Source organism: Trachemys scripta, chromosome 22 (assembly GCF_013100865.1).
Source record: "Trachemys scripta elegans isolate TJP31775 chromosome 22, CAS_Tse_1.0, whole genome shotgun sequence".
In the NCBI taxonomy this organism is placed as follows: Eukaryota; Metazoa; Chordata; order Testudines; family Emydidae; genus Trachemys; species Trachemys scripta.
Genome location: NC_048319.1, coordinates 14,417,683 through 14,439,411, shown reverse-complemented (window position 1 = coordinate 14,439,411; position 21,729 = coordinate 14,417,683). Strand labels below are relative to the sequence as shown.

At 47.3% G+C, this 21,729-nt stretch overlaps 1 protein-coding gene across 1 annotated transcript in view; it reads right to left on the bottom strand.

The window, feature by feature from the left end:
• Nucleotides 1-5,547: 5,547 nt before the first annotated feature.
• Nucleotides 5,548-21,729, bottom strand: part of TIMM44 (translocase of inner mitochondrial membrane 44) — a gene marked incomplete at its 5' end in the record, with an annotated part of 54,948 nt that continues 38,766 nt past the window's right edge. The window contains 2 exon segments of the mRNA XM_034755225.1: nucleotides 5,548-6,864; nucleotides 18,084-18,194. Of these exon segments, the coding sequence (XP_034611116.1) occupies nucleotides 6,745-6,864; nucleotides 18,084-18,194 (231 nt within the window).

The window sequence follows — 21,729 nt, the reverse complement described above, 5'->3', positions numbered from 1 at the left end:
TTCGTTTTGCAGGTTTTAGTCAAAATGTTGTAAAATGCAGGAAATCGCAGCTGGCATTTCAAATATTATTTTCATTGTTTTTATGGCAGAAGCATTCAAGGGCCCCAGCAGTACTTAGGTGGACGCATGGCCTGAGCCACTCAGTCAGGCCTATGTACTCTAGGGCCAGTGACTTCCTTCCGCCCTTTTAGAAAACACCCTTTTCTGAAGCTGGGTGTCCCTATACTATGGAGTGGAGCATTTCCTTCCACAACAATGTTCTCTTTAATTATAACCCGCAGCTCGACTCTGTGTCCAACTGATTCCTGCAGAACTTGGCAGCAGCGAGAGCAGCCCCTGCTGGGCACCAGGGCTAGCTGTTGCAGAAAAGCTGGGCAAGGCTACCCAGGACCAGCCCACCAGAGTTTTAAGGTACATATTTAATTCAGAATTTCCCAGCTGGTTAATTGCCTAAGAACTCGCAATTCATGAAGAAAAGGCTCAGAATGCTCCTCAGAGAAACTCTCAGCAAGACAAAGTGGCTTGATCATTGGCTTAGGTAGATGATTGCCTCCACCTCTTGTATTGTCTCAGTCCCATCCCTCATTGCTTCCCAAAGCTAGCTCCTCTGGTCCCTCTCCGCTACCCTGAAGACAAGATCCATGCACAGAGGGCTCCGTTGTCTTCAGCAGACAGTGGCTGTTGGGACATATTACACGGAGCTGTATTCTGCAGAGCCTCTCCCCCTCTGTCCTCTCTCTAACTCTAGTAACTCAGCTAAGGGCTCCTATTGGCTTTTATCATTTCACTTCGAACTGTTCAGTGCCTCTTTCCAGGTTCCAAACTTAAGCTCTGCCTCCGCTTCTTGGCGTTTACATTCTAATCTTCCATTTTCTCTTCCTACTCTGTGGCAGACCAGCTCTGTAAATGCTCTAGCCCAGCTTAGAGGGATTTTTACTGCTATTTAACATTACCAGGCTGCACTTCGCCGTTAATGCAGAGTCCTGGGCCTACACTTAGGAAATTAGGTTGATATAACTAGATCTAAGGGGTCTGAAAAATCCACACCCCTGAGTGACAGAGTTAAACTGACTGAACTGCCAGCGTCAATGGGAGAATTCTCCTGTCAGTCTAGCTACTGCCTCTCGGGGAGATGGAGCACCTACAGTGACAGGAGAACCCCTCCCATCCGTGCAGGTAATGTCTTCACTAAAGCACTACAGTCACACTGCTGCAACGTTTCAAGTGTAGACAAGTCCTTTGTCACTTATCGGGAGAGTAGCTAGTGAGCCCCAACAGCAATCAGGACCGCAGGGTGCTAGGCGCTGTACACACCCATACCCACGGCAGTCCCTGCCCTCAGAGACTTCCCATCGAAGATGAGACACAGCAGATGTCTATAAGACAGAGGCGGGAAACACAAGCTAACAGTGAAATGACTCTGATTTACATGATATGCCCTGGTCACAGCACCCCAGCCATTGGCGTGGTCCACAAGTACCATGGCAGAGTGGAGCTTTAAGGAGAGAGCTGAATGTAGTGTAATTGGGGGAAAAGTTAATAGTCTGGGGGTGTGTTAACAGGAATGTCATATGTAAGACGCAGGAGGTAATTGTACCGCTGTACTCGGCACTGGTCAGGCTTCAGCTGGAGAACTGTGTCCAGTTCTGGGTGCCCCACATTAGGCGAGACGTGGACAAATTGAAGAGAGTCCAGAGGAGAGCAAAAGAATTATTAAAGGTTTAGCAAACCCGAGCTATGAGAAAAGGTTAAAAACCTGGGCACGTTTAGTCTTGAGAAAAGACTACTGAAGGACAACTTGGTAACAGTTTTCAAATACGTTAAGGGCTGTTTTGATGGCAGGCAGCCATTCTTCACGTCCTCTGAATCACAGAATATCAGGGTTGGAAGGGACCTCAGGAGGTCATCTAGTCCAACCCCCTGCTCAAAGCAGGACCAACACCAACTAAATCATCCCAGCCAGGGCTTTGTCAAGCCTGACCTTAAAAACCTCTAAGGAAGGAGATTCCACCACCTCCCTAGGTAACCCATTCCAGTGCTAGTAACACCACCCTCCTAGTGAAAAAGTTTTTCCTAATATCCAACCTAAACCTCCCCCACTGCAACTTGAGACCATTACTCCTTGTTCTGTCATCTGCTACCACTGAGAACAGTCTAGATTCATCCTCTTTGGAACCCCCTTTCAGGTAGTTGAAAGCAGCTATCAAATCCCCCCTCATTCTACTCTTCTGCAGACTAAACAATCCCAGTTTCCTCAGCCTCTCCTCATAAGTCATGTGCTCCAGCCCCCTAATCATTTTTGTTGCCCTCCGATGGACTCTTTCCAATTTTTCCACATCCTTCTTGCAGTGTGGGGCCCAAAACTGGACACAGTACTCCAGATGAGGCCTCACCAATGTTGAATAGATGGGAATGATCATGTCCCTCCATCTGCTGGCAATGCCCTTACTTATACAGCCCAAAATGCTGCTAGCCTTCTTGGCAACAATGGCACACTGTTGACTCATTTCCAGCTTCTCATCCACTATAACCCCTAAGTCCTTTTCTGCAGAACTGCTGCCTAGTTCGGTCCCTAGTCTGTAGCAGCGTATGGGATTCTTCCGTCCCAAGTGCAGGACTCTGCACTTGTCCTTGTTGAACCTCATCAGGTTTCTTTTGGCCCAATCCTCTAATTTGTCTAGGTCACTCTGGACTCTATCCCTACCCTCCAGCGTATCTACCACTCCTCCCAGTTTAGTGTCCTCTGCAAACTTGCTGAGAGTGCAGTCCACGCCATCCTCCAGATCATTAATGAACATATTGAACAAAACCAGGAGGTAGGACAAGTAATGGGCTTAATCTGCAGCAAGGGAGATTTCAGTGTGATATTAGGAAAAACTCTCAGGGTAGTTAAGCTCTGGAATATGCTTCCCAGGGAGGTTGTGGAATCCCTGTTACGGGAGATTTTTGAAAGCAGGTTGGACAAACAGCTGTCAGGGATGGTCTAGGGTTACTTGGTCCTGCCTCGGGGCTGGATTTGATGACCTCTCGCGCTCCTTTCCAGCATGACATTTCTCTGATTCGAAGAAGGCAGATAGCTCATGGCTGTAGGGATTTTTACACCCGTAAAAGGGTAGCACAGAAAAAAAGCACAAAGGTGGTTGTAGGGAAACAAAGCATAGAATGACTGCCTGTGTGAAGCCCCTATCTCCCCCAGACAGATCAGAACAAAATGCAGCAGGGAATTGCTTCAACATCTGGTTCAACTTGAGAATTGTAAGATGTTTTGCTGACATTTTCTTCCCAGTAAGAAAAAGCACCGTCATCTCCTAGCTGCCAGAACAGACCCCCTTGTCCTGCACAGGACCTAGGACACCATGGGCATGTTTACATAGCAAATAGATACCTGCAGTTGGCCTGTGCCAGCTGGCTCGGGCTGCAGGACTCTCACTCTGTGTTGACTGCCCAGCTCGGGCTGTAGCCCAGGCTCTAGGACCCTGTGGGGTCAGAGGATCCCAGAGCTTGAGCCAGGCAGTCTACACAGTGATGAAACAGCCCTGCAGCCCTAGCTCTGTGAGCCTTTGTCAGCTCGTATGTGAAGTTGCTGTATGGACATACCCACTGTGAACAATCATTGACCAGGACCTGCTGGTGATTCAAGGAAGAGTGTAGAGCAGCCTGCTGGGGGCAGCTCAAGGCTTTGACCTTGATCTTCAAAGACCAAGATGGTTTCGGTCCCAAAGTGCTGAGAGCACCCAGGCTCCTGAGAACTGATAATGGCCCTGGCAAACATGCAGAGCCGCTGCCCCCCAGCAGCCTAGCTAAGCCTGCATTTAGGGCAAAGCCGGACCAACCCACAGTGTTTTTGATGTTAGAGGCTTATTTGGGGGTTGTCTGATTTTATTTTGGGAACTACTTGCATAGAGACAAGCACACTGCAAGACATGAGAGAGCAAGAACTCATGGACAGCTGCTCAACACGGGAGAAGGGGGAGCCCCACTCCCATGGGAAGGTGCTTCTCCGAGTGGGTATAAACAACACTGACAGACTGCAGAACAGTAGCTTCGGAGCCGACAAGGGCAGCAGCCAGTGTGCGCCAGCGGTGGCCTGTGGGTTTCCCTCAATTAACATAGAAACCTGGTAGTCAGGACAAATGGGTTCCCTTCGCAGCCTCCCTGTGTTATGGTGGCTAAGGCACTGCGCTTCCTCTTCCCTCCGAGTAGCGGTGATGGAGTTAGGGCCCAGCCTTCTGTGCAAGCCCCTGCCGTGCAGCCATAGGCTTACTCTCCAGCCATGCTGGTTACGCCAAGGGAGAGGGCTCATGGGTCAAGCCAAGCAAGGAATGTGCAACATTTCTCAAGGGAATTCAGTCTTTTTCCAACAGCCAAATCCCCAGGCAGACAGCGCTCACATCAGGCAGCTGTCTAATCCATGGCTGGGTAGTTTTAATTCTCTGGATTGGTTACAGCCTGTGCCAGGTCCTCAGGTTTGTTGTTATACATTCAAGGTGTGATTGGCTGACTAAAGCATGTGCTATGTCTGTGTTATTGGAGGAGCAGAGCAGCATGTCCAGTGCAAACTCTCATGTTGTCACATGGCAACAAAGGCAAATCCTCTGCTTCTCACCTGACAGGTGCAGTGTGTCAGAGTCCAGCAGAGGGCCTTTGCTTTTATTTCGTCGTACAAGTGCTAGGACGAGAGAGGCTATTAAACCCCAGGCACAGTGCAGAGCTGATGGCTAGGGGCTCCTTGCAGATTACTGATCACCCTCCAACAAGGAAGTGCGGGAAGTTCTGATTGGGGGGGCGGGGGAGACCTCAGGCCCAGAATTTGTGCATGCACCAGGCAATCAGATTTCTCTGGCTATGCCAGTGCTAACAGACACAACGTCCGCCTCACCTTTGCTCTCCCAGCAGCGTCTGCACACAGGGCCCAGCCCCATGGCCGAGATGTAAGTGAATTCCAATCAGCTTGCTGATGAAGGTGAGCAATGCTCAAACATTGAACAAGACCCAAGCCCACCATCTGTCCTCTCACTGCTGGAGCTGGTCACACAGAGGGACTCACCCAATCCATCACTGGGTGCTGCAGTGTGGAATTTATTTTGTTCAGATATTAGGAACCAATACATAAATTCAAGACATTAAATTTAAAAAACTAAAATGACTCCACTAGTAAGAGCACCGGGGTGGAACTGGCTGAACAGTTGGGAACTGTCCTGAGAGCGGGAAACCCCAGCATAGCAGAGTTGTGCATCATGTGTGGGGGCTTAAGATAATGGGTGCTGTTGAACTTGCCGCATACATCAGACTGTCTGCAACCGCTGCTACAGGAATGATAATGATGTCTGGGCTAGACTTTGATTTCATTTAGATTCATCAAAAGAACTGCTCTGGACGCTCGCAGGGGGAGGAGGAGGAGGGACAGACAGAATGGTTTTCTTTAATTACAAAGCAAAAAACAGCTCTTCTGCTTTGTGCATGTGGAGAATTGGAAAAAGCCAGGGCTCAACGTTCCTTTGAATCCCCTATTGGGTAAGTTATCCTCTGCCCCAACAAGTCACACCGTTAAAAGAATCTTCACTCTTTATTGAAGGAGGCAGCAGAATAATCTATGAACATGAGAACATTTCAGCTGAACCTCTGTTTACCCAGCACCAGTTTGGATTCTGTGTCAGTTAACCTCCTCCAAGCTCTGCAACCAGCACACAGGTTCCACTGAGAAGCCAGGTGTGCACCTCCACCTGCAGCAGGAGACTGTATCCTTCAATTCATATACAGTAGGTAAGTGAATCATACCCTTTGCACTCAGTCTTAACAATAAATAAGTGGGGATGCGTGGGGGGTGGTGGCGGCTATGTTCCAAGTTGGTTTTGCACCTTATTTGCTCTGTTTGTTGCACCTATAGCAGATAATGCCAACTGCTTGTGTCTATCGCTCTTGGCCCTGGTCAGTATTCTACAGCTCCGCCCCTTTCTCTGTCACAACTGGCACTCTGCCCAGGTAAGTACAGCTCATGTGACCACCCGTGGAACTGGGGAGATTCAAACACAGACTCTCAAAGCAGTGGGTCCCACCTGCATCAAAAGAGAACTGTACGTAACACAACTGGGAGCACTCCTCACTGCTACAGCCAGGTCTGCAAACCTGCTTGGCCTGTGTTGATAAGGCCCCGCAGGACTCTGCGGAAGGTGCATGTGTGGAGGCATGGGTGCATTTGGTTTAGTAAAGTGCATGACACTGCATCAACAGAAGGCTTATTGGTGCAACCTAGTAAGAGAGGAGCTGAGACCTGCATGTCCTGAAAGAACTTTGAGAGCCTTTCAGGGAGCTGGGGAGGCTGCCTCTGGATTACTATAGATGCTGACATTGCAAACGATACATGTCACTTTGCTACTGCCCAGTACCCACCTGGGTCCATGTCAGGAAGCACTAGGGAATATGGGGAGGAAAGAGGCCAGCCTCCTCCAACCAAGATTTAAAAAGGAACCAACAGCAGCTGCTAGTGTCTTAAATCAGTTACACTTAAATCTACTGCACATTCTTACAGCGTAAAGCTAGCGCTGTGCCCAGGGTAGTCGTGGGGGTCCCAGGCAGGTCACATCAGGGACTGGTAAAGTGATGGCACACCCAATAGCTACCTCTTCTGAAACAGAACCAACACGGACTGTTCCCCACAGCTCCCTCCTTACACTGTAGGTTGCTGCAAGTTCAGACATGGCACTGGTGCAAGTGAGAGGTATAGGAAGCTCTTGGATGGCATTCTTAGAGGGCTTGCTCTGTGCTTGAAAGAGACATGTCCAATAACCTCCAAGCAGCATATGGGTTGAGCTCATCCTGGTCTCTGCAGAGCGCCCACATATACACAGACCGGAGAACTTTGTTCTGAAACAAAAAATCACTTGTTAGAACTGAAACTACACACTGCAGAGAACACAGCATTTCTGTGGGCTACAAGTCACTCCCCTCCTCCTCTCACAGAGAACATAGCACCGCTATCGGGCTAGGAGTCACTCCCCCCTCCCCCCGCATACAGAGAGAACATAGCCCAGTAGCGGTGCTCAGAGTCAACACCCAGCACCACCACAGACAGAGAACAACATTGCTGTTATGTAAGGCTTACACTGATGTTGTTTTTATCTTTTTTGTTTTTTATCTGCTTTAGTTAAGGTTACCAAAATGCTGGATATCATAAGCTCACTTTCTCTTGTGCAGCCTTTCAAAAACGTAACCTTTTGGGCTGAATATTCCCTGATTAGCTTTTGCTCCATAGCTTGAAAATTTGAACCACGCAGCCATTTGAGTTATATGGCAACAAGCACACACCCCCATTTTCCTGTTCTGACAACCAGTTTAACCCAGATAGCCCAGGAGCAGCTGAACTCTACAGGGAATCTCCTGCAGTTAGCACCTCAGATTTCATAAAGCTGAGAGTATTTGGCTATGGACTTGTGTGCATGCAAACACCTAAGTACACAATCTCCAACAGCCTTGGGCTGACTCGTGCCCATTAGGAAGCATGTTTGCCCTGCTCTTCTGTCATTTTTAGCCTTTTAACTTTTCCCCATGTCTCCCCACCCCCTGCCCTTCCTTCTCTCTTTAGTAACTGAGGAAATTCAATACAAAAACCTCTTAATACAAGTTTAACCTGCACTATGAAAAGTCACAAAACCATTACGTTTCCATCCAAGTCAAAGCCCTGCACACATGTAGTACTCACTTGAGTCCTGTTATCCTGGGTCAATATGTATACAGCAGAACCGCAGAGTTGTTTGTAACTCTGAAACACTCATAATTCTGAACAAACCCAATGGTGATTCTTTCAAAAGTTTACGATCGAACATTGACTTAATACGGCTTTGAAACTTTACTGTGAAGAAGAAAAATGCTGCTTCCCTTTTATTTTGTTAGTAGTTTACATTAACTCAGTACTATACTGTATTATTTTTTAAATCTCTGCTGCTGCCTGATTGTGCACTTCCGGTTCCAAATGAGGTGTGTGGTTGACTGGTCAGTTCGTAACTCTGGGGCCCTACTGTAGTATTTTCTTGAAGAGGTCTGTGCAGTTAAGTGTATAAACATATAAGATGGGTAATGGGGCTGAGTTAATTGCCACTGAAACCTTAATTTGCATTTTCTAGCTATCTGTGACATTCAAACTCCATTTTATTACATTCTGTAATGAAAGAGGCAAACTAAGAAAGGAGAAAATTGGCACCAAAGCTGTGATCTAGCTGGAAAGATTTAGACTCCTGAAAAATAGAGTGTTTTATTGGAAGTGTGGCAGACAACTACAGGGATCTTAAAAAACAAAAACAATAAAAACCAGGGCTTGGTCTACACTACCCGCCCCAATTCGAACTAAGGTACGCAACTTCAGCTACGTGAATAACGTAGCTGAAGTCGAAGTACCTTAGTTCGAACTTACCTTGGTCCACACGCGGCAGGCAGGCTCCCCCGTCGACTCCGCGGTACTCCTCTCGCCGAGCTGGAGTACCGCAGTCGACGGCAAGCACTTCCGGGTTCGACTTATCGCGTCCAGACTAGACGCGATAAGTCGAACCCAGAACTTCGATTTCCAGCCGTCGAACTAGCTGGTAAGTGTAGCCAAGGCCCAGGAGTCCTTGTGGCACCTTAGAGACTAATACATTTATTTAGGCATAAGCTTTCATGGGCTAGAACCCACTTCATCAGACGCATGGAGTGAAAAATACAGGAGCAGGTATAAATACATGAAAAGATGGGGGTTGCTTTACCAAGCGCGAGTTCAGTCTTACGAGATAAATCAATTAACAGCAGGATACCAAGAGAGGAAAAATAACTTTGGAAGTGGTAAGAATGGCCCATTACAGACAGTTTGTGACATCAAAACACAGGGAAGATGGCTTTCTTACTGGGTAATGAGACATCACAGAACAAAAAAACAACAACCACCCGTTACCTGCACTGTGGGAGTTCTGGGTGACTGATTTTGCATGTTTATTAATAGAGCTACATCCTAATCTTGGATGTGCAGTGCATGTTGCTGCATATATTCAAAGAAACTGGGACTGCAACCATCTGTGGACTCCCAGAAGTGGATTTCTAAACTGTAGTTATGCATTTAAGATTAAAATTTGTCCCTTATTCCCATGGGATGCTGTGACAGGCCCAGCATCCTGCACCACAATCTCTCAGGATTAATTTTAAAGAGGATTCCTTGAACCTTTTGAAAGTGCTTTGCTGGATGGTTAAAGGCCTATTTCCCCAGATCAACTGTGCAAAACTCCATAGGCATCTGTCCCCTGCTCTCTTTTTAAAGTGGCGTATTTGCTAGAACACCTGGCATAATCATTTCAGATGCTCCCAAACCTCCTATGTATCCCATTGAGGGTGAGTTTGCAGCACTGTAGTGGGTGAGTGCAAACAGGGCAATACTGCAGCAGGAACAAGCACATGATTTCTATTTAGCGAGTTTACAACTTGAAGCTCCATTTTACCTAGAAGGTTATTTGCTCATGACTCCAAGGCACTGCAGAAGTGCAACAGTAAAACAATCATGGCTGCCAGTCGGCCTGCAGCTGACACTGGATTAAAACTAAAGTTTCATTTCCTTTACAGCATTTTAATGCATCTCCTGGATTTATTGCTGTTCTCAAGGAACCAGACAGAAAACGGGCTTTGATATCCCCTTTAATAAATCAGCCCATCAATACCCATCTTTTACCAATGGGCTAATTCAATACGAGAAATCACAAAATAGACCTCTCTTCCCCCTGAGGTCAATATGACAGGCTGCAAATCAGTCCAGATGGGCCCCATCATTAAAATTAGTCCTTTTTCTGTAAACCTACAGTCTGGGCTCAGGAGAATGGCTGAGAAAAGCCAATATTTATTAAACACATGTATTAATTTTAATGGAAGACTCCTGGAAACTGCCAGCTCCAGGCTCCTCACAGTGTCACCTATTATACATCATTAAACTACTTAAACATTGCCCAGCACACCGAGAGCCTGCCATTCAGCCACAAAGAGATTTCCAGAAGATTTCACAAGCTCTTAAACCCATGTGTCATTAACTCCCAAAACGAGCTTGACAGAACTTATCCGCAGATGGTGCTTAGGTGAATGACAGCGATGCTTTCTACAGCTTACATGGACAAATAAAACCACTGCAAGAAGTGATTCACACACAGATTCCAGGACAGGGCATGGTCAGTCAGGCATCCCCAGATTAGCTTTCAGAGGTCCCAACACAGGACTGTGCCATGTGCAGTGTCTAGCACAGGGGTCTCAAACACACAGCCCGTGGGGCTATTTCCTGCAGCCCGCCAAGCGGCCTGCACCCACTCCCCCGGCCTACCTCCAGGCCAGGGGTGGGCAAACTACACCCGCGGGATTGCTCCCTCAAGCCCCGCGCCGCTCCCTGAAGCGGCTGGCATCACATCCCTGCGGCAGGGAAGAAAAGTCCGTGTGTTGCCCTGGTTTTCAGGCACTGCCCCCTCTCCCCCACAGCTCCCATTGGCCGGGAACGGGGAACTGAGGCCAATGGGAGCTTTGGGGGAGGTACCTGGAGGCGCGGCAAGCAGCATGCGGAGCCCTGCGTCCCCCTCCCCCAGGGGCTGTAGGGACATGGTTCTAGCTACTTCCCAGAGTGGGGCCAGGGCCGGCAGCCGGCCCTGGCCCCGGTATGCGCCGCTGCCACCCCGCCCAATTCCCTGCCCTGAACCCCCTGCCTGCACCCCACATCCCAACCCTGTGCCCTGAGCCCCATGCCTGCACCCCAACTCTCTGCCCTGAACTCCCTGCCTGCACCCCAACCCCCTGCTGCATCCCACACCCCTTCTGCACCCCAATCCCCTGCCCTGAGCCCCCTGCCTGCTCCCCAACTCCCTGCCCTGAGCCCCCTGCCTGAACCTCAACCCCCTGCTGCACCCCAACCTTCTGCCCTGAGCCCCCACCGCATCCCACACCCTTCCTGCACCCCAACTCCCTGCCCTGAGACCCCTGCTGCACCCCACACCCCAACCCCCTCCCCTGAGACCCCTATTGCATCCCACATCCTTTCTGCACCCTGAGCCCCCTGCCTGCACCCCAACCCCCTGCTGCACCTCAACTCCCTTCCCTGAGCCCCTGCCATGCCCCTCCCTCATGCACCCTCTGGGGGCAGGGAGGGGGCAGAGTTGGGGTGGAGACTTCAGGGAAGGGGTTGGAATGGGGTAGGGCCTCATGGAAGGGGTGGAGTGGGGGCAGGGCCGGGGGCAGCGAGGCGGGTGTGTGTGTCAGTGATGCGGCCCTTGCGCCAATGAACTAGCCCTCATGTGGCCCTCGTGGTCATTTGAGTTTGAAACCCCTGGTCTAGCACAAGGCGAGGAGAACAGTTTACCTGATTTGAGCCAGAACCTTAGTACAATTACAGTGGATCCAGAACCTAAACTCACTGGGCTTGAGATTAGTCTCCACCACTCTTGCAATTTATTAATTTTAATTTCTCCCGCTTCAATTCCATTTTGCTAATTTCTGCCCAAGTGCCCAGTGTGACAGTGTACCCCATAAGGCTTTATGGGGAGGGGGTGCTTATAAATGTATGTATGACATAACTGGAATATGTTTTGTGCTGCCTGTGCCATGTAACATATCTCCGTAAGGGTTATGGTCTACTATATCTATTCATCCTATTTGTACATATATATCATTTTCTACTCAAGGTTAAGAATATGGGCTGTATGCTTGCCTGATTTCTAAGTAAGCTTTGTGAGGCATTTGGTCAGCTTCTTTAGGAAGGAATTTGCCAGGTTAAGTACCTGATCAGGAGACACTTAGGGAACAATGCATCTTGGAATGCTCCAATCCACATGAGAAGTCTTCCTGGAGACATGCAAGATGCCATGTGGACAATGGCGTTGGCCTGCAAAGACTGAGTCACGCAGGGGCATGTGACTTGCCCAGGTGACTCCAAAACTCCATCTTGGAGCTGGGCTTTGCATAGGAGGGAGGTCTCCACCCACAAGAGAGAGTCTACTTAAACCTGTGGGAGACCCCTCCATTTTGTCTTCAGCTGGCTAAAGAAGGAGCCTCTCAAACCCCCCCCCCCTCTGAGGATACTTGAAGGAGACTGAAACAAAGGACAGTAACTACAGGGGGTGTGAGTGATTGCTGGACCCAGGCTAAAAGGAGCTTAGCCTGTAAAAGGGAGCACTCTGGAACTGGTGAGGAAATTATCTGTATTCAGTTTGATTAGGCATAGATCTGCGCATTTTATTTTATTTTGCTTGGTGACTTACTTTGTTCTGTCTGTTACTACTTTGAACCACTTAAATCCTACTGTCTGTATTTAATAAAATCACTTTTTATTTAGTAATTTACTCAGAGTATGTATTAATACCTGGGGGAGCAAACAACTGTGCATATCTCTCTATCAGTGTTATAGAGGGCGAACAATTTATGAGTTTGCCCTGCATAAGCTTTATGCAGGGTAAAACGGATTTATCTGGGTTTAGACCCCATTGGGAGTTGGGCATCTGAGTGCTAAAGACAAGCACGCTACTGCGAGCTGTTTTCAGGTAAACTTGCAGCTTTGGGACAAGTGATTCAGACCCTGGATCTGTGTCTGGAGCCAAACAGGAGTGTCTGGCTCAGCAAGACAGGGTGCTGGAGTCCTGAGCTGGCAGGGAAAACAGAAGCAGGGGTAGTCTTTGCACATCGGGTGGCAGCTCCCAAGGGGGTTTCTGTGATCCAACCCGTCACACCCAGAACCTCTGGGCTCCTCACACCCAGAGGTCCTGCTCATCAAGGACGGAGAAAGGCAAGAAAGCATGCATCCAAAACATATAAACAAACAAATTAAATAAAAAAAACAGGAAACAGCCCCACTGGGAAATGAAGGTCCTAATGTTCCGATTTGTTGTTCCCCCTTTGTGCCTCAGTTTCCCCCATCTTTAAAATGGGGATAATGATACTGACGTCCTTTGCAAAGCGCTTCAAGACCTAATGGTGAGAGCTAGATATTACTTACAGCTGCAGTATAGAGCTACCACCACAGGTAGCTGAGAGCATGTGTGTGGAGCAGCCGTCAGAACAGTTACCACAATATTGCCACTCCCTTTTCATCTCTCCTTCCTCCCAGGTGCTCACAGCAGCTCCTAGCTCGGCACCATTCTCCTACTTAACGAATGGGCTTTCACTGCTCCTTTCAGATGGCCCTACAGGGCCCCAACCAGATGCCGTTATTCTTCATAATTATTCTTTCATGATGGTTTCTCTCTCATGAAGAGTCACATGAGACTCTCCTATCAGACACTTCCATGCAGTCCAGAAACATCAGAAACAACTGATCCAGGACAACCAGGTACACACAAAAGCCAAGTGCATGAAGAACAGACCAAGCATATGAAATTCTGGTATCTATGGGTATGTCTACACTATGAAATTAGGTTGATTTTATAGAAGTCGATTTTTAGGACGTGATTTTATACAGTCGATTGCGCATGTCCACACTAAGCGCATTAAGTCAGTAGAGTGCGTCCTCACTACCGTGGCTAGCATCGACTGTGGGTAGCTATCCTACAGTTCCTGCAGTCTCCGCCGCCCAGCGGGTTAAGCTCCCAATGCCTGATGGTGCAAAAACATTGTCGCGGCTGGTTTTGGGTACATGTCGTCAGTCGCCCCTCCCTCTGTGAAAACAACGGCAGACAATCGTTTTGCGTCTTTTTCCTGGGCTACCCGTGCAGACGCAATACCACGGCAAGCATGGAGCCAGCTCAGCTCACCGTCACCGCAGCTGTTGTGGGCAAGTCTACTGTGGGGGCTGCTGTGATCCAAGTAGCCAATGCAATCACTGACATTCTGTTATCAAAGGTAGTGACTCTGGGAAATGCGCGGACCTTTTTAGATTTTAGGTGCATCATATTCTTGTCCTTTGTCACTGGTGAAGAAGTCTTGCAGCCGTACATTCCAGTCCAGTCAGCGCTGTAACACCCCATAGCACTTCTGTGGTTGACACATGTAACCGCTCCAGGGCTCTTGCTCTTTTGCCCTGGCACCTTGCCCTACCTGGACCTCCAAGCATTCGACACAGAAGCACCTGTAGCAGCTGGCATTGCTACACAGCAGCAGCTCCTTGCCTTCGCAGCAGACGATGCAGTAGGACTGCTAACCGTCGTCCTCCACCGCTTCCACTGCAACTCTCCTCTCCAGCAACGAGCTCGGGGGATCTGTTCTGGTCCTCCTGGGTGCTGCTGGCAGCAGACGGTGCAGTAGGACTGGTAATCGTAGCTTGGCCGGGGGTTCTGGGAATGTCTTCCCTGCCCGGCTCCTAGCAACCTCCTGGGCATGGTGTACAGCTCTATCACTTCCCCTGCAACTCTGCTCTCCTGCTCCCCAGCAACGAGCTCGGGGGATCCGTTCATGAAACCTGGACAATAGTAAGGAGCAGTTCAACTACAGGCTGAGCAAGTGCAGAATGGTGGTTGAATGGGCCTTTGGACATTTAAAAGCTTGCTGGCGCTGTTGGTCAGACCTCAGCGCAAGCAACATTCCCATTGTTATTGCTGCTTGCTGTGTGCTCCGTAATATCTGAGAGTGTAAGGGGGATACATTTATGGCGGGGTGGGAGCTTGAGGCAAATCGCCTGACTTCCTATTTTGAGCAGCCAGACACCAGGGCGATTAGAAGAGCACAGCAAGGCGTGCTGCGCATCAGAGAGGCTTTGAAAACCAGTTTAATGACTGGCCAGGCTTCGGTGTGACACTTGCGTGTGTTTCTCCTTGATGCACACCCGCCCCCTTTGTTGATTTTAAATTCCCTGTAAGCCAACCACCCTCCCCACTTCGAAATAAAATAACTATTGTTTTGAAACCAACAGACAAGGTATTGTAGCCACACTAAAAATCAAACTGTTTGAATGACAGCCTTTGGGCCATCCTCTAGAGTGGAGTGGCTGGATTCCCAGAGCCTTCCCCCCCAGCATTCTTGGGCATCTGGGTGAGGAGGCTATGGAACATGGGGAGGAGGGTAGGCAGTTATACAGTGGATGCGGCGGGGATCTGTGCTCTTGTTGGCTTTCCTGCAGCTCCAACAGACACTTCATCGTGTCAGTTTGCTCCCCCATTAGCCTCAGTATCGCGTCCTGCCTCTGCTCTTCGCGCTCACTTAATTCTTTCCTGGCCTCTGCCACTGAATGCCTCCATGCATTAAGCTGTGCCCTATGAATGCAGGAGGACTGCATGAGCTCAGAAAACATGTCATCGTGAGTGCATTTTTTTCGCCGTTTAAACTGCGGTAACCTCAGGGACAGAGATGATAGGGGGAGCATAGAAACATTCTACCCTCTATGATTTTGGGGGAACTGCATGGTCACCTGTGCTACTGAGTTCGCCACTCTGACCAAAGAGGAAATGAAATTCAAAAGTTCCCAGGGTTTTTCCTGTGTACCTGGCTAATGCATCGGACTTTAAAGTGCTGTCCAGAGTGGTCACAATGGAGCCCTCTGGGATAGCTCCTGGAGGCCAATCCCATCAATTTGCATCCACACTACACCAAATTCGACCCAGCAAAGTCGATTTTAGCGCTACTCCCCTTGCTGGGGAGGAGTACAGAAGTCGATTTTAAGAGCCCTTTAGGTCGACGGAACAGGGTTGGTTGTGTGGATGCATTCATTTTTAAATCGACCTAACGCGGCTAAATTCGACCTAACCCCGTAGTGTAGACCAGGCCTATGTAAAGCAGCCACATTAAGAAGTGATTAGCTGATTAACTGAGGCATGTTGAGTAAGGCTGACCCTCTAACTTGGGATGGGGGTGTTGTCTTTCCCAAAAGGTTTTTAATATGCTTTTTTTTTTTTTTTTGCTCAGAAAGGTCCTACAACATTTCAGCCATGACGTGACAGGATGTATGTGATGGAAGTGAGATTGTTTGTTCAAAATCTACACCACGATGACAGTCCCCAGCAGGGAGATCCATAAAGGTAGCAGCCCCTGCTCCTCTCTGCACTCAATCCTGGAAAGATAGTAACAGCCCTGCTTATTTCCAATTTGGCTTGAGCCACTGCTGGGACTTTCCACCCACTAAATTCCCGTTGTCTAGCAGCTGTCATTAGACTTTAAAGCAATGCAATCAAGCAGCATGCTGTGAGTGATTCTGTGTAATCCTCCAGGTGCCTTGCTGCCCATGGCACTCATCTCCTCGGAGATGAGAATTTCACAACCTTCTCTAAACCATAATCCCGTCCTTTGCTACTCCCCACTGCTGCCCAGGATCCCTGGGCCTTTCAAATGCACCAGCACAACGATCTCAGGCAGTGTACCTGCCACCCCCTGCATCTGACCAGGACAGAGCGCTGAGTGGCTGAGCCAGGCCAGGCACAGGAAGGGAGCAGGTGTACCAAGGGGCAGGGACCCACTGTGCTAGATGCAACTGGATGCTCTGCCCTTTCATTATTTGGTTCCATGATTTCACCTGGGATTGAAGTGCAATTTATTGAACCCAATCACCATTTCCCACTATAAAGACCCAAATCCCATTAGCTCTACACCAGCTCATTACACCTTCCTCATTCTGAGCACTTTTTAAGATGGCTGCTAAGGGTCCTACCATCAGATATCTTGTTTTTCCAAGTACTCCCCTCCAGTTTTTTCTGTTGGTGGATTTTTTTAAAATCAATTGCTCCATTTTCTAGACCTCCGTTAACAGCAATGAAAGCATCTGAGTTCTGGGACATACAAGAAGTCTGGACATGCTTACAGGGCAAAGGTTTCATGTGTGCTTTGAGTGCAGGACTTGTTACTTCACACTGGTGATACGGAGACCCATTGTGAAGCACTGAACTTCATCTATTAGTAAGTGATCACCCTAAAGAAAGCCCAGTTCTCCATCACAAAATGAACTTGTTCATTTATTTGACAAGCTTCGTTTTAATTAGTGATGTTCTAGCAAACATACTGAAGTAATGAGAGCTCAGTAATGCCAGACCTGTTGCTAGAGCACTATTTCATCTCTGCTCAGAAGCGGAGAGGGCATGTGTTTGTGGGGGTGAATTATGGATTAGTTAAATGCGCATTAGCCAGGCTCCATGGCAGATGTGTGTGTTACACAGTGATGACTGGATTAAAAGTGAATGCACACAATCTCACTAGAACTGACTGCAAAGCACTTCATTTTTCACACACAGTACAGGGCATCTGTGATAAATGAAAGGGGAGGAGGGCCTAGCTCCCTTTTATGGACCCAGACAGCCAGTTAACTATAAAATCCCTCTTAGTAGCTGTTCTCTACTTGCTTTACCTGTAAAGGGCTAAAAAGTATCACTGCTATGCATAGGTAAAAGGAAGTAAGTGGGGCACCTGGCCAAAAGAACCAATGGGAAGGTTAGAACTTTTTGCAATTGAAACAAGACTCCCCTTTTGTCTGTCTCTGGTTGTTCTCAGAGAGCAGAGACAGGGCTGAAACTATGCTGTAAAAAGCTTGGGGCCAGGTATGAAAAATCATCAGTATCATACCTAGAAACTACTCATTTGAAATCCCAGATATGTAAGCAGATCAGGAAATGTTTAGGAAGACGCGATCAGGTTTATCTCCTTTTATTTCTTTATGGCTTGTGGACACCTCTGTGCTAACCCCAGGTGCTTTTGTTTTGCTTGTAACCTTTAAGATGGACCTCAAGAACTATTCTTGATGCTTAATCATTGTATTTGCTCTTTTTAAATCTAGTAATAGCCTGAGTTTCCAGATGTATTTTCTTTCTTTTTGTTTTAATAAAATTTATCTTTTTTAAGAACAGGACTGGATTTTTGTGTCCTAAGAGGTTTGTGCACATGTTGTTTAATTAGCTGATAGCAACAGCTGATTTCCTTTGTTTTTCTTTCTCGGCTCTTCTCCGGCTGGGGGGGGTGTCCTTGAGGGTACACCACAGGAAGGAATTCCCAAGTGTACCTTCCTGGGTTCTCAAAGCGGTTCTGCACTTGGGTGGTGGCAGCATCTACCCATCCAAGGTCAGAGAAAAGCTGTAACTTTAGGAGCTTAATACAAGCCTGGAGTGGCCAGTATTTATTGCTAGAATCATTGCGGGCCCCCACCTTCTGCACTCAAAGTGCTAGAGTGGGGAATCAGCCTTGACAGCATCACTTACCGGATCTCCTTCTACCACCTCTCCTTTCTGATTTTTAATCACCCAAACAAGTTGAGCCTGGAAAGTGATAATTAATACGGGTCCCTGCTCCATCATCTTCCCCAGAAGAAGCTGTAACGAGAAAAATTTTCTATTAGAAAGTGGAGATGTCTTTCTGCATGTTAACATCAGGAGAATTTAAAATGACTACTATGACTTGCACAGTAAATCATTAGCCTGTAATCCCTTTCAAGGCTGATTCTGTCTACTATACTGAATTATACCAGTTGTGCTAGTACAATTGCTTGAGTCAATTGTACTAGCACACCGTTCCAAAATGTTTCCACATTGTAATCATGTTTTGAAATACTTATACTACACTTTTGGAAAAAATGGTCCCTTTTGGGCAGAAATTTTCTTATGTGCCTGAGGGCTGAATTTTTTGGAAAATGTGAACAAGAGCTATTCAGCTATTGCTGAGTTATGAGAGGATGATTAAAAAAAGTCCTGCTCTTAAAAAACAGCAGTATACTTTTCCCAGGGGAGTAACTCAAATCCAACTCCAACTTTGACACTTCCCACCTAGTAAGTAAATAGCCCGTAACAAGGTAAGTCCTAATGCACTGGGTAAAGGAACTTTTAAATGGAATAGAAGCCATGAAGGCCAATGCCTTTTTCCCCGTTTCCTGTCCTCTTTATTCCACTGACATCTCTTACCTCTCTAAATACCTAGGAAATTAAATGCAAAAGACAATGCAAAATTAAAGTTGCTTTATTAAGAATGCAAAGCTGAGAAACAATCACGATGCTCCCCTCTGGCAGGAATCTATTATGATACAGGGTCAGTTGTTCATATGTGCTTAAGTGACCCATGGTCTTTAAATCCTTGATTGTATTACCTCAGAAATAATGTCTCTCTAAGGTAGTAGTAAAAGTCACAGATTGCTTTTAAGCAGTAGTATTTGATCATTTAATTAAAGACAGCATTATAATGCACACAAAGGGTAGAGCTAAGATTTGCGTTCAAATGAACTATGTCAGCATTTCCTGGATTTGAGAAGTGTGTGTGTGTGTGTGTATATACACACACACACACACACATATATATAAAAGTTAAGGCAAGTTGCTGGAAGCCATTTCCCACCTGCGTGTGGCACAGAGGGCAGGCAAGTGACTCACTGTACATGTCCTTCCCCTTAAAACAGCCACTGGCTGACTTCACCCAGGAAAGAGGGCAGAGAACTCTGTCATGCTCTATGGAGTAACAACGTTAGAAAAGGAGTCTCTCTCAGGCTACATCTTCACTACAGGGGGGAGTCAATTTAAGATACACAAATTCAGCTACGTGAATAGCATAGCTGAATTCGACGTATCGCAGCCGACTTACCCCGCTGTGAGGACGGCGGCAAAATCGACCTCTGCGGCTTCCCGTCGACGGCGCTTACTCCCACCTCCGCTGGTGGAGTAAGAACGTCGATTCGGGGATCAATTGTTGCGTCTAAATCGATCCCCGAGAGGTCGATTTCTACCCGCCGATTCAGGCGGGTAGTGTAGACCCAGCCTTATTCTGCCAAGACCAAGCTCAGCACTTCACCTGCCCAGCAAGTGAAGCTTTCCTAGTTGCACTAGAAAGGTAAGTCAACCTATATTAGGTCAACTTACAGCCACCACATTAATTCTGCCAGTGAGGTAGATCCACACGACCTTCCTTGGGTCAGTGGTGCACGTCCTTACCAAGAACGCTTCCACTGACCTAACAGGGACAGTGTGGGGAGCAGAGAGCCTGGTCTCAGCTATGCTGGCAGCTCCCTCCCAGGAGTCCAGCTGCCCCACAGGCTCCTGGGTTCCCAGAGGCCGCCCAGGGTTTCTCGCCTCTCCATTCCCCGCTGGGAGCGGGGAGGAAGCCATCTGGGGCTTCTTGCCCCTGGAGAGCAGGCCCAGCTTTCTTGTCAATTTCACAGCAAGTGACAAGACACAGAACAGCCGATGTAAGTAACCGACATAAGCCTTACACCTCTCGTGGAGGTGGGGTTATTATGTCGGTGTAGTAGGGCACTTACATCTTCGGGAGGGAGGCTGTGGCGTACACCAGCCCTAAGTTTCTAGCACAGCAATAAATCATATTGCCACCTCTCCACCAGCTCAGCCAGGAAACCAGACTACTCAGTGATAAACATTCAGCTCTGAGCACTTGCATTCCATGTGTCTAAAGCCAGACGTTAGGGCCATGTGCCAGTTCAGGAATTCAATTGGACAGCCGTTTTCTGCTAATGCAGACGGTGAGGTATAACTTTTCTGCCTTAACATAAGCCACAGTGCGTGCACTGAATTTCATTATATGTATATGTAACATCTAAATTTTAATCATAATTCTGTACTAGTATGGCTTTTTACATTTAATTTTTAGTGTTTTTAGCAAAAAAGAAAACTGTCTCCAGTCAGTTTGTTATGTTACATACTTCTAAGTCAACATTTTGAAACGTGAGTTCCTAAAGTTGCACATCTAAATCCATATTAAGGCACTTAAACAAGAGGTCTTCATTTGAGAGGTGCTAAGCACCAAAAAATCCCATTGAAGTCAAAGGAAGTTGTAGGTGCTCAGCATCTTTGAAAATTAGAATGTTTGTCTAGGTACCTCAAATATGTATTTAGATGTCTACGTTTGAAAGTGTTGGTCTTAAGTTTCACTCTTCTCATGTACATGAGAATTGCATATTCAAATACAGATGGAACATTACTTCACTATGCATGTATAAAACGCTATCTGGAGAATCATTTTGCACACACAATCCTGTTTTGGAAGTGACATGCTGCAGTTTGCTATTTTCATTCTAAATGTTCTTTCCCAACCATAGCAAAGATGCCATTCTGATTTAAAACACTGTCTGTACATGCCAACATAGAACTTTTCCAACAAAATAGTCTGTTTTCGAAGAGTAAAAAAGTATCAAAAGAATGTCTGACAATACCTTTCAGTTCAAAGGTCACAGAAGAATTTTATTAAATATCCCCTTGCCTATTCACCTTTGGGCTAAGAACAAACAAAGACGACCCCAGGGTAATATTTCAAGAAAGTTGTGAATGGCTGAAAACAGACACATAAAGTGCCTCTTCAGCCAGAACTCCAGCCCTGCTACCGTGACATTGTTCTATTTAGGGATAGCTCAGTGGTTTGAGCATTGGCCTGCTAAACCCAGAGTTGTGAGTTCAATCCTTGAGGGGGCCACTTAGGGATCTGGGGCAAAAATCAGTACTTGGTCCTGCTAGTGAAGGCAGGGGGCTGGACTTGATGACCCTTCAGGGTCCCTTCCAGTTCTATGAGATAGGTAAATCTCCATAACAGAAGGGGGAGAAAAAAAATCTCAACTTTCCACCCAGGAGTTATTATTCAGCACACCATGAAGTCATGTCTCTTGGACACAGACTTTATACTGGACGTTCCTAAATTAAGTGAGATGTTTAGAATAAAGTGATAGTGTTTATTACTTCAATAAAGTTCATTTGATTAGAATGCATTGTTTATTGCTGGAGATAATCAAGGGAATTGCAGCTGTAATGGGCAGACTCCTGCTTGGTTGGCACTCATTTAATTCCTCATGTTACAGAAAGGGCAGGAAAGGTTTCCTATTTCAGAGGAGTTGGTGTAAGGGAAGGAGACAGTCTGGTA